Source organism: Bombina bombina, chromosome 6 (assembly GCF_027579735.1).
Source record: "Bombina bombina isolate aBomBom1 chromosome 6, aBomBom1.pri, whole genome shotgun sequence".
Lineage (NCBI taxonomy): Eukaryota > Metazoa > Chordata > Amphibia > Anura > Bombinatoridae > Bombina > Bombina bombina.
Genome location: NC_069504.1, coordinates 414,958,464 through 414,971,991, shown reverse-complemented (window position 1 = coordinate 414,971,991; position 13,528 = coordinate 414,958,464). Strand labels below are relative to the sequence as shown.

The 13,528-nt window shown below is 37.5% G+C and overlaps 1 protein-coding gene across 1 annotated transcript in view; it reads right to left on the bottom strand.

The window, feature by feature from the left end:
• The window catches only part of PRELID2 (PRELI domain containing 2), a 309,867-nt gene that overhangs the window by 100,174 nt on the left and 196,165 nt on the right, over positions 1-13,528 (bottom strand). Inside the window, exon 4 of the mRNA XM_053717152.1 lies at positions 10,740-10,900. Coding sequence (XP_053573127.1) covers positions 10,740-10,900 — 161 coding nt within the window. The remainder of the gene's footprint in view (positions 1-10,739; positions 10,901-13,528) is intronic.

Here is a 13,528-nt window from a genome sequence, read left to right as displayed (position 1 = left end):
ATTTTGTTTTCTCTTGTAAGGTGTATCCAGTCCACGGGTTCATCCATTACTTGTGGGATACCAAAACCAAAGCTTTAGGACACGGATGAAGGGAGGGACAAGGCAGGAACTTAAACGGAAGGCACCACTGCCTGCAAGACTTTTCTCCCAAAAATAGCCTACGAGGAAGCAAAAGTATCAAATTTGTAGAATTTAGAAAAAGTATGAAGCGAAGACCAAGTCGCCGCCTTACAAATCTGTTCAACAGAGGCCTCATTTTTAAAAGCCCATGTGGAAGCTACCGCTCTAGTGGAATGAGCTGTAATTCTTTGAGGAGGCTGCTGGCCAGCAGTCTCATAAGCTAAACGGATTATGCTTCTCAGCCAAAAAGAAAGAGAAGATGTTGAAGCCTTTTGGCCTCTCCTCTGTCCAGAGTAGACAACAAACAAAGCAGATGTTTGACAAAAATCAACTAACATAAGAACATCTTATATGTTTCTATTGTTGTTACACTCAAACTTCTTACACAAGATTATCTTACAACTCTACAGGCAGTGAGTTATTTTGTCTCCTATGAACTATATTTATAAACTTTTACTACTCAAGGAACGTAATAAGAACACTTGCTTAATGATATTAATAACCTCCAAGATGATGTATTTAGTCATCTGACATCTATTCGACCCTCTAGGTAACTTTATTGCCATATACCTAACCTTATTTGTGAATTTGATAGTGCAGCACCATGGATTCTGTGTGTGTGTTTTTAATTTAAAGTTTTTCCCTATTTTTAATTCTAATCCTATTAAAAGTTAAATTTTAAAATGAATTTTTCTATCCGTCTATTTTTGTACAAGATTGGTGAATTATCATATGATGTGATCACGGTCAGAGATCTTTTTTTAGATAATACCTATTTAAAACTTCCTGAGTGCTATATATATATGTGTATACTTGAATTAGGAGGTTCTTTTACCCCATAAAAATCTTTTCATTGTATAAATAAGGCCAGTGGGCCACTTCAAAGTAAATGTTAACATATGGAACCCTCAGATATATGCCCATAAATGGGTTTCCTGCCCAAGATGAATAATAAAACTCGCAGGTACCATGTAAGGAAAAGATGGTCCATCTATAGGAATAAGGGAATACACAAACATTCTAAAAAGATATGGCTCATACCATCTAGGTATAAATTAGCCCCTGCAGAGTTTCCCATATGCAGCTCCCAGATGAGCTGGCATTTCAAGTAAGAAATAGCAGGGAAAAAACAGAGAGACATGTTTAACCCTATGAGTGCTGAAAGCATATAAGAATTTAAATCTTGTTTTATAAAAGAGAAGTTAGAAATTCATCTATATAGGGAGTGCAGAATTATTAGGCAAGTTGTATTTTTGAGGATTAATATTATTATTGAACAACAACCATGTTCTCAATGAACCCAAAAAACTCATTAATATCAAAGCTGAATAGTTTTGGAAGTAGTTTTTAGTTTGTTTTTAGTTATAGCTATTTTAGGGGGATATCTGTGTGTGCAGGTGACTATTACTGTGCATAATTATTAGGCAACTTAACAAAAAACAAATATATACCCATTTCAATTATTTATTTTTACCAGTGAAACCAATATAACATCTCAACATTCACAAATATACATTTCTGACATTCAAAAACAAAACAAAAACAAATCAGTGACCAATATAGCCACCTTTCTTTGCAAGGACACTCAAAAGCCTGCCATCCATGGATTCTGTCAGTGTTTTGATCTGTTCACCATCAACATTGCGTGCAGCAGCAACCACAGCCTCCCAGACACTGTTCAGAGAGGTGTACTGATTTCCCTCCTTGTAAATCTCACATTTGATGATGGACCACAGGTTCTCAATGGGGTTCAGATCAGGTGAACAAGGAGGCCATGTCATTAGATTTTCTTCTTTTATACCCTTTCTTGCCAGCCACGCTGTGGAGTACTTGGACGCGTGTGATGGAGCATTGTCCTGCATGAAAATCATGTTTTTCTTGAAGGATGCAGACTTCTTCCTGTACCACTGCTTGAAGAAGGTGTCTTCCAGAAACTGGCAGTAGGACTGGGAGTTGAGCTTGACTCCATCCTCAACCCGAAAAGGCCCCACAAGCTCATCTTTGATGATACCAGCCCAAACCAGTACTCCACCTCCACCTTGCTGGCGTCTGAGTCGGACTGGAGCTCTCTGCCCTTTACCAATCCAGCCACGGGCCCATCCATCTGGCCCATCAAGACTCACTCTCATTTCATCAGTCCATAAAACCTTAGAAAAATCAGTCTTGAGATATTTCTTGGCCCAGTCTTGACATTTCAGCTTGTGTGTCTTGTTCAGTGGTGGTCGTCTTTCAGCCTTTCTTACCTTGGCCATGTCTCTGAGTATTGCACACCTTGTGCTTTTGGGCATTCCAGTGATGTTGCAGCTCTGAAATATGGCCAAACTGGTGGCAAGTGGCATCTTGGCAGCTGCACGCTTGACTTTTCTCAGTTCATGGGCAGTTATTTTGCGCCTTGGTTTTTCCACACGCTTCTTGCGACCCTGTTGACTATTTTGAATGAAACGCTTGATTGTTCGATGATCACGCTTCAGAAGTTTTGCAATTTTAAGAGTGCTGCATCCCTCTGCAAGATATCTCACTATTTTTGACTTTTCTGAGCCTGTCAAGTCCTTCTTTTGACCCATTTTGCCAAAGGAAAGGAAGTTGCCTAATAATTATGCACACCTGATTTAGGGTGTTGATGTCATTAGACCACACCCCTTCTCATTACAGAGATGCACATCACCTAATATGCTTAATTGGTAGTAGGCTTTCGAGCCTATACAGTTTGGAGTAAGACAACATGCATAAAGAGGATGATGTGGTCAAAATACTAATTTGCCTAATAATTCTGCACTCACTGTATGAACTGTATAATTCTCAAAGATTTAATTGATACCCAGACTGTATAAATATCTATATTAGTATATGGGAAATGCAATTCAGTTTTGTATTAGATTAAATAACAATTGTAATAGTCCTATTTTACAATATATAACATATTTTTGTTTTTCTATCTTACAAATGGGGCTAATATATGCTGATACAGGATTGCCTGAATGGGGTGACCTAAGTCATATCATATGGTTATGCACTAAATGTTTATGTAACTTTAAATACATCTCTTAAAATATTATAAGCTGAATGTATAGGAAGTATATATAAATATTTTCTATTTTAACATAGAATTGATAAAATACTAGTGTTTGATCTCAAATTGTACATTTCCAATTATATTAAATCAGATATATATGCTGATCACATAGTTTATTAATATCAGATAATAGTGAATATACTAAATATACATATTAAATTATATAGTTTACTGTTAGCAATGTTGATGGTAAGATTGCATTTCTGGTTGTCTGCTGACCCCTAGGGGATTAAAAACAAAATGTATGCTTACCTGATAAATTTCTTTCTCTTGTGGTGAATCCAGTCCACGGGTTCATCCATTACTTGTGGGATATTCTCCTTCCCAACAGGAAGTTGCAAGAGGACACCCACAGCAGAGCTGTCTATATAGCTCCTCCCCTAACTGCCACTGCGAGTCAATCGACCGAAGACAAGCAAGAAAAAGGAGAAACTATAGGGTGCAGTGGTGACTGTAGTTTAAAAATAAAAAACACCTGCCTTAAAGTGACAGGGCGGGCCGTGGACTGGATACACCACAAGAGAAAGAAATTTATCAGGTAAGCATAAATTTTGTTTTCTCTTGTAAGGTGTATCCAGTCCATGGGTTCATCCATTACTTGTGGGATACCAATACCAAAGCTTTAGGACACGGATGAAGGGAGGGACAAGGCAGGAACTTAAACGGAAGGCACAACTGCCTGCAAGACCTTTTCTCTACGAGGAAGCAAAAGTATCAAATTTGTAGAATTTAGAAAAAGTATGAAGCGAAGATCAAGTCGCCGCCTTACAAATCTGTTCAACAGAGGCCTCATTTTTAAAAGCCCATGTGGAAGCTACTGCTCTAGTGGAATGAGCTGTAATTCTTTGAGGAGACTGCTGGCCAGCAGTCTCATAAGCTAAACGGATTATGCTTCTCAGCCAAAAAGAAAGAGAAGATGTCGAAGCCTTTTGGCCTCTCCTCTGTCCAGAGTAGACAACAAACAATGCAGATGTTTGACGAAAATCCTTAGTAGCTTGTAAATAAAACTTTAAAGCACGAACCACGTCAAGATTGTGTAATAGACGTTCCTTCTTTGAAGAAGGATTAGGACACAGTGACGGAACAACAATCTCCCGATTGATATTCTTATTAGATACCACCTTAGGAAGAAACCCAGGTTTGGTACGCAAAACTACCTTATCTGCATGGAAGATAAGGAGAATCACACTGTAAGGCAGATAACTCTGAAACTCTTTGAGTCGAAGAGATAGCTACCAGAAACAGAACTTTCCAAGATAAAATCTATGGAATGCAGAGGTTCAAACAGAACCCCTTGAAGAACATTAAGAACTAAATTTAAACTCCATGGTGAAGCAACAGGTTTAAACACAGGCTTGATTCTAACTAAAGCCTGACAAAACGCCTGAACATCTGGAACATCTGCCAGACGCTTGTGCAGAAGAATAGACAGAGCAGAAATCTGTCGCTTTAAGGAACTAGATGACAATCCATTCTCCAATCCTTCTTGGAGAAAGGATAATATCCTAGGAATCCTGACTTTACTCCATGAGTAACCCTTGGATTCACACCAATGAAGATATTTACACTAAGTCACCACATATCTCTTGATACTTCCTTTCTTGTCGAGAGTTGCAAGAGAATGACTGGGAGTGGCAGTTAGGGGAGGAGCTATATAGACAGCTCTGCTGTGGGTATCCTCTTGCAACTTCCTGTTGGGAAGGAGAATATCCCACAAGTAATGGATGAACCCGTGGACTGGATACACCTTACAAGAGAAACTGGTATGACAGTCAAACGAATTGACTGTTTAAAACATATGCAAATCCAAATAACCAATCAATGCTCAGCTCCATTAAGGGTGGATCGGGGACAAGCATCAAAGGGCCTATCATTCCAATTTCACCAATGATTAGAATAAAAAGGGGTGGGATATATCAGGTGATATAATCCCAAGCAAGAGAAAAAAGGGTCTGCTGCTGAATTTTGACTGATAACTTTGCTACTATTTTGGGACACAGTCACTATAAGGAAATATGGGCCTAATTTTCATTCATCTTGCAAAAATATCTCTTTTATTTTATGAGAGGAAATTGGACTTATCGAAGAAATCTGAAACATTAATTTGGTTATTAGGTGTAAAGTATACGCGATTGATAACAAATTATTACCCTGGAATGATATTGTACCCTAGATTTAGATACCCTGTCAGCATTCCATGATTTTAGCCATAAAGCTCTTCAAGCTAAAATAGCCAAAGACAGATTTAACATTAATCTTGATATCAAAAATAGCATCACAGATAAAATGATTAGCATGTTGAAGCAAACGAACAATGCTATGCAAATCAGAGTCTTTTTCCTGTTGTGCTAACCAAAAAGTTGATGCAGCCGCAACATCAGCCATAGAAATGGCAGGGCTGAGCATATATCCAGAATGCAAATAAGCTTTCCTTAGATAAGATTCAATCTTTCTATCTAAATGATCCTTAAAAGAAGTACTATCTTCCATAGGAATAGTAGTACGTTTAGCAAGAGTAGATATAGCCCCATCAACCTTAGGGACTTTTTCCCAAAACTCTAATTTAGCCACTGGCAAAGGATACAACTTTTTAAACCTTTAAGAAGGAACAAAAGAAGTACCAGGCTTAGACCATTCTCTAGCAATCACATCAGAAATAGCACCAGGAACAGGAAAAACCTCAGTAGTCGTCAAAGGAGATTTATAAACAGAATTTAAACGTTTACTGGATTTATTATCAAGAGAACCAGACTCCTCAATATCCAAAGTTAGTAATACTTCTTTTAACAAAGAACGAATATACTCAATCTTAAAAAGATAAGATGATTTATCAGTGTCAATCTCTGAAGTAGGATCTTCTGAGTCAGAGAGATCCTCATCAGAGGAGGATATATCAGTATGTTGACGGTCATTACAAATTTCATCAGTATTATGAGAAGCTTTAAAAGACCTTTTACGTTTATTTGAAGGCGGTATAGCAGCCATAGCCTTCTGTATCGCATCAGCAATATCATTTTTCATATCAACAGAGATATCATGTGCTTTAGATGTTGAAGGAACAACATATACTGTACTAGCACTAATAGAAAACTTTTCTGCATTCAAAAGCTTATCAAAAAATTTATTGCGCCAAGAATGACGCAATAAATAACAGCATTTTGCGACCTCACGAGCCTAATTTGCCCGCAAGTCAAATTGGAAAAAAACACATATAGCAGATAGCCAAAACAGAACTAAAATCTATCAGCAGATGTAATGGTATATAAGAGTATATCATCGATCTGAAAAGGAAGGTAGGAGATGAATCCCTACGACCGATAACAGAGAACCCTTGAAAAGATTTCCCGCAAGGAAAACCATAAAATCAAACAGACGATACTCTCTTCACATCCCTCTGACAAACACTGTACTCAGAGGAATTGGGCTTCAGAATGCTTAGAGGCGCTTATCACAGAAGAAATCATAAAAATCAAGCACAAACTTCACCACCTCCATAGGAGGCAAAGTTTGTAAAACTGAATTGTGGGTGTGGTGAGGGGTGTATTTATAGGCATTTTCAATTTTGGGAAAGTTTGCCCCTCCTGGTAGGATTGTATATCCCATACGTCACTAGCTCATGGACTCTTGCCAATTACATGAAAGAAACAAATTATGCTTACCAGATCATTTAATTTCCTTCTGTACAATGAGAGTCCACGGCTTCATTCCTTACTGTTGAGGGAAAGACACCCCAGCCAAAGGCTTGAATACCTCTCCCACTTCCCCCATCCCCAGTCATTCTGCCGAGGCTACAAGGAACAGTAAGAGAAATATCAGGGTAAAAAAGGTGCCAGAAGAAAATTATAATTTAGGGGACCGCCCATTGGAGAACACGGGCGGGGCCGTTGACTCTAATGAGCTGTAATTCCCTAAGGAGGTCTATGTCCCACTGTCTCATAGGCTAAGCGGATAAGACTCCTCAACCAAAAGTATAAGGAAGTCAAAGAGACCTTCTGGCCCTTACACTTCCCAGAATATGCCACAAATAAGGAAGAAACTTGTCTAAAAACCTTAATAGCTTGAAGAGAAAACTTCAAGGCACGAACCACATCCAGATTATGAAGTAAAGGTTCCTTCGAAAAGGAAAGATTAGGACACAAAAAAGGGTCCACAATCTCTTGACACGGTCTGACACGACTTCAGGGAGAAACCCTAACTTAGTCCGTAGGACAGCCTTATCCGAATGGAACACCAGATAAGACGGCTCACATTGCAAGGCGGCAATCTCAGATACTCTGTGCACCGAAGCAATAGCCAGTAGAAAGAGAACTTTCCACGACAACAACTTAAAATCAATTTCATGCATAGGCTCAAATGGAGCCTGTTGCAAAACCTTAAGAACCAGATTCATATTTCAAGGGGGAGCTGAAGATCTAAACACAGGTCTGATCCTAATCAGAGCCTTAAAGGATTGAACAGCCGGAAGGTCGGAGAGGCTCTTGTGCAGTAAAGCAGTCAAGGCTGAAATCTGTCCCCTCAGGGAACTGGCCGAAAGACCCTGACCATCCTGGAGAAACATCAGAATCCTGGCAACCTTAACTTTATGCCAAGGAAATCCACCCTCTTCACACCAGAATAAGTAGGATCTCCACACCATATGATAGATGCGACAAGTAACCGACTTAGTAGCTCGAATAAGATTATCAATAACTCTCTCAGAAAACCCTCTCTTGGCAAGGACTAAGCGTTCAATCTCCACACAGTCAGCCTCAGAGAATCTAGATTTTGATGAACAAAAGGACCCTGTTCCAGCAGATCCCTGCGACAAGGTAACCTCCATGGAGGAGAAGAGGTCATCCTCACTAGGTCCGTAAACCATGTCCTTCGCGGCCACGATGGAGCAATCAGAATTACTGACGCTTGCTCCTTCTTGACGTGGGCCACTACTCGAGGAAGGAGTGGTAAAGGCAGAAAAAGGTAGATTCGATTGAATCTATTAGCTCCGCCTGAGGATCCCTGGATGAAGGGCAAAGAATGACTGGGGGATGGGGGAAGTGTGAGAGATATTTAAGCCTTTGGCTGGGGTGTCTTTGCCTCCTTCTGGTGGCCAGGTTCAGTATTTCCCAACAGTAAGGAATGAAGTCGTGGACTCTCCTTGTATTAAGAAGGAAATACTAATTGCAAGCAGGGTGGGCATAAATATGGTCCAAATTCAAGGCTGGAGGCAAAGGAAAAAAGAAAAAGGGACTGCTTGTGATGACACAAAACTGGTACCAATGTAATGATAGAATGCATGGGAGACCATGTGACTGCTTTGAATAACTATTTCACTGAGATTTTGTGATGGCAGGCCCATGATCACCGAACACAAAGAATCCAATTAGTTAAATACAGGTTTTTAATTAATATGAAACCCAAAAATGTTCTTTTATGATTCAGACAGAGCATATCATTTTAAAAACATTTGCTTCTATTATCAATTTTTTCCTGTGGTATTCTTTGTTGAAGAAATAACTAAGTAGGTGTCTGGAGCACTACAAGACAGGAAATACAGATAACATTCTTAAAACACTGCTTACATACTGAACTGACATTCCCGCTTTTCAACAAAAGCTATCAAGAGAACAAAGACAATTTGATAACAGAGGTAAATTAGAAAGTTGTTAAAAATGACATGCTCTCTCTGAAAGAAAACAAATTGGGTTTCATGTTTCTTTAAGCTTTGTGGCACCAGAATAAAGGACAAAAAGAATATTTCCTGATTTTGTCAGTGGCTTCTAAATAATAATTCGAAACTTCTACCTTCTGGTTTGTATAGAAGAGCCTAGAATTAAAACATTCATACAGTCAATTTCCATCATTTATGCTGTTTAAGTAAGAAAGACAATCGCCTAGATTACGAGTTTTGCGTTAGAAGCTGTGCGGTGCTAACGAGCAGTTTATGCTCACCGCTCACTTACAGACAGAGCTGGTATTACAGGTTTTTTACACCACAAAGAACCATCTGGGATTATATAGTTATATGTGAATATATACACCAGAGTACAGCAAATTATGGCAATATCTCGCTGTAAGGGATTACTATTGGGTATTACAATTTGGATATGATAAATGCTGCTGGGACTTTCATGCCAAATGTTATTGTTACCTGAGAGTCTGTGCATAAAAAAAATATTTTGCTAATACATACAATGGAATTTTACAACTAGATGGAAATATTATATAAAGTTGTTAGGATACAAGTCCCAGTGATGAAGTTCCAAGGTATGAAGATGCCCTTTATATTAGAGATGTGTCTGGATACTACATTTTTGGGACTCTTAATTAAGAGCAAATTAAATTACTTTTATAGAAGCCTACAAACGTATGCACATCAAACAGTAAACCATATAGGTTAGTTAGTTATTTTCATACCTATAATTCAGATTTAACAGCTTTTTAGCTTTAAAGTATTTATCAGGAAGCATTACAATGCCTATGTTTTACTTTTACCATTAACAGTTCCATAGTAGGCCATAAAAGGTAAAGGTCCCTCCAATAGTTCTTCCTTACATTTTAAAAGTGATTTTTTTTGTGTGTGTGTCCGTGATACAATTAATATTTAATTAATATTTCTGTTCTTTCAGATAAATATTAAAATGAAATGATTATGTCACAGCCTATATATTGATGTATACTTAAAGGGACATTAAACACTAAATAAATGCTAAATAGAATGATGCATTAAAAGAAAAGATTAGTCTGAAAATAACATGCAGATTTATTTTTTAAAGTTTCATTAGTGGTTTAAATTCTGACAAAATAAGTGTAAAGATTTAGTGTCTATAGAACAATGAGGGCTACCATGTTGTAACTTAGGTTACTTTATTTGCTGTGGCCAATAAGGGACAGTTATAAATAGGTCACTAGGGTGTGCAGCCAATGGCTGTGTGGAATATAACAGTGTTCAGCACTTACATTTTTAACAGGAACTGAAAAGCTCACAATTTCAAAATGGAATTGCAGGAAAAGGGGACAAAATAAAGAATGAAAGTATATTGCAGACTTGTATTTATTTATACTCTTTAACATTTTATATTACCATCTTAAAGTGCTTAATGTCACTTTATTTTTTTATATGAAATTCTATGTTAGCAGTGATTAAGCCTTACACAGGGTTGTGAACCAATGTACATTTATAGAACCCCCTGTATCTTTATTTTGTTTTTTGATGACACAGTTGGCCTCTATGGAATTTTAGTGATTAACACATAATTATTAAAATAACATTTTTGAGGTTTTGCAAAGTACTTATCTTCAATCTGTATGTACTTGTGTGATTACATTTTCTTCTGTAAAGACTGATGTCTGGTGAAATCATTTGAAGCTTTTTTTTTTTCTTTTTAAAGATTCAAGCAGATAATAGATCTTACCACTTGAAAGGGGTGGGGACTTTTTTGTGTGTGGATATGTATTCCATAAGCTATTTACACTTGCTACTGCATTGGTAAAAACTTTAGTGTGTACTTTTTAAGAGGAATTTATTCCTTAACCCTATGTACAGACATTAGAACAATAGAAAACCTACCAATTCGGATTTTCAGCGCTTTCCTTATACACAGATTCCTCTTTCAGTGATGCATACTGTGTCCAGGTCAGACAGTGGCTTTTTAAAGTCATTACTCGTGCCTTCAAATCTAGCCATGACTCTTCTTCCAGGTAAACATTTTCAACCTTCAAGATGCTGCACTGTAATATTAAAAATGTAGCAATTAAAAACAGCGAAAAGCAAGTAACTTAAATCTTATACTTTAAACACTCAGGCACACAAAAATAGATGAATTGCAAGCTATAGATGTCTGATCTTTGGAGAACCAATAATCTTATCAAATAAATAAATGCACATTTATTATTTTTATTTAAATCTATTTGATCCCATGATAGTCCAGACTTACATTACTAATGCCTCCTGCTGCCATTTAATGATTTTTGCTATCTATATTTTGGAATTCATTTCAGAAGCTGCTGGATAAGTTTGAATTCCATCAAAAGGCACCATCTTTTTGAAGGGTTTTGTACTGTTCACATCAGTGAAATGATTTTGACGACTTTGATAAGCTTTCAGCAAATGTTTGGTCAGCACTGCTGCCCATGCAAGTCATCTGCCATATGATAGCAAGAAAAAAAGCACCAGGCGGCCTCTTAGAGCCAATGCATTTTTACATTGCATCTGGCACATATGTTACTGATGTTATTCTTTATAAGGGGGGGGGGGAAACTATGCTATAGCTCCTATGTTAACATGTAACTTACTGGATCTGCAAGAAATAGATGGCTATATGAATAAACAGAAATGCTTCCTAAAATCAAAATGAATCTTTCATAATTTGGGTACAGCATGCAATTTTAAACAGCTTTTCAATTTACTAGTATTATCTAATTTGCTTCATTTTCTTGGTATTATTTGTTTGAAAAGCATTTCTAGACAGTCTCAGTTGCCGCAACGCCCTACTGGAAGCTGGATGCAGATTGGTGGCTGGTTGCATATATATAAAGCCTGTCATTGGAACAGTCAATGTGTTCAACTAGCTTCCAGTAGTGCATTAATGCTCCTTCAACAAAGATACAAAGCATACCAAGAGAATGAAGAAAAACATAATTTATGTAAGAATTTACCTGATAAATTCATTTCTTTCATATTGGCAAGAGTCCATGAGCTAGTGACATATGGGATATACAATCCTACCAGGAGGGGCAAAGTTTCCCAAACCTCAAAATGCCTATAAATACACCCCTCACCACACCCACAATTCAGTTTAACGAATAGCCAAGCAGTGGGGTGATAAAGAAATGAGTAGAAAGCATCAACAAAGGAAATTTGGAAAAAATTGTGCTTTATACAAAAAATCATAACCACCATAAAAAGGGTGGGCCTCATGGACTCTTGCCAATATGAAAGAAATGAATTTATCAGGTAAATTCTTACATAAATTATGTTTTCTTTCATGTAATTGGCAAGAGTCCATGAGTTAGTGACATATGGGATATCAATACCCAAGATGTGGAGTCTTCCACTCAAGAGTCACTAGAGAGGGAGGGAATAAAATAAAAACGGCCATATTTCGCTGAAAAAATAATCCACAACCCAAAAAAATAAGTTTATTTTAACTTTTGAAAGAAAAAAACTTAAATCAAAAGCAGAAGAATCAAACTGAAACAGCTGCCTGAAGAACTTTTCTACCAAAAACTGTTTTCTAAGAAGCAAATACATCAAAATGGTAGAATTTAGTAAATGTATGCAAAGAGGACCAAGTTGCCGCTTTGCAAATCTGATCAACTGAAGCTTCATTCTTAAAAGCCCACGAAGTGGAGACTGATCTAGTAGAATGAGCTGTAATTTTCTGAGACAGGGTTTGACCCGACTCCAAATAAGCTTGATGAATCAAAAGTTTCAACCAAGAAGCCAAGGAAATAGCAAAAGCTTTCTGACCTTTCCTAGGACCAGAAAATAAAACAAATAGACTGGAAGTCTTCCTGAAATCTTTAGTAGCTTCCACATACAAAGAATGTAAGGATCTCTCCAAATAATTCTTAGGATTAGGACACAAGGAAGGGACAACAATTTCTCTACTAATGTTGTTAGAATTCACAACCTTAGGTAAAAATTGAAAAGAAGTCGGCAAAACTGCCTTATCCTGATGAAAAATCAGAAAAGGAGACTCACAAGAAAGAGCAGATAGCTCAGAAACTCTTCTAGCAGAAGAGATAGCCAAAAGGAACAACACTTTCCAAGAAAGTAGTTTAATGTCCAAAGAATGCATAGGTTCAAATGGAGGAGCCTGTAAAGCCTTCAGAACCAAATTAAGACTCCAAGGAAGAGAAATTGACTTAATGACATGCTTAATACAAACTAAAGCCTGTACAAAACAGTGTATATCAGGAAGTATAGCAATCTTTCTGTGAAATAAAACAGAAAGAGCGGAGATTTGTCCTTTCAAGGAACTTGCAGACAAACCCTTATCCAAACCATCCTGAAGAAACTGCAAAATTCTAGGAATTCTAAAAGAATGCCAGGAGAATTTATTAGAAGAACACCATGAAATGTAAGTCTTCCAAACTCTATAATAAATCTTTCTAGAAACAGATTTACGAGCTTGTAACATAGTATTAATCACTGAGTCAGAGAACCCTCTATGACTTAAAACTAAGCGTTCAATTTCCATAGCTTCAAATTTAATGATTTGAGATCCTGATGGAAAAATGGACCTTGAGATAGTAGGTCCGGCCGTAATGGAAGTGGCCAAGGTGGGCAACTGGATTGTGGGTGTGGTGAGTATTTATAGGCATTTTGAGGTTTGGGAAACTTTGCCCCTCCTG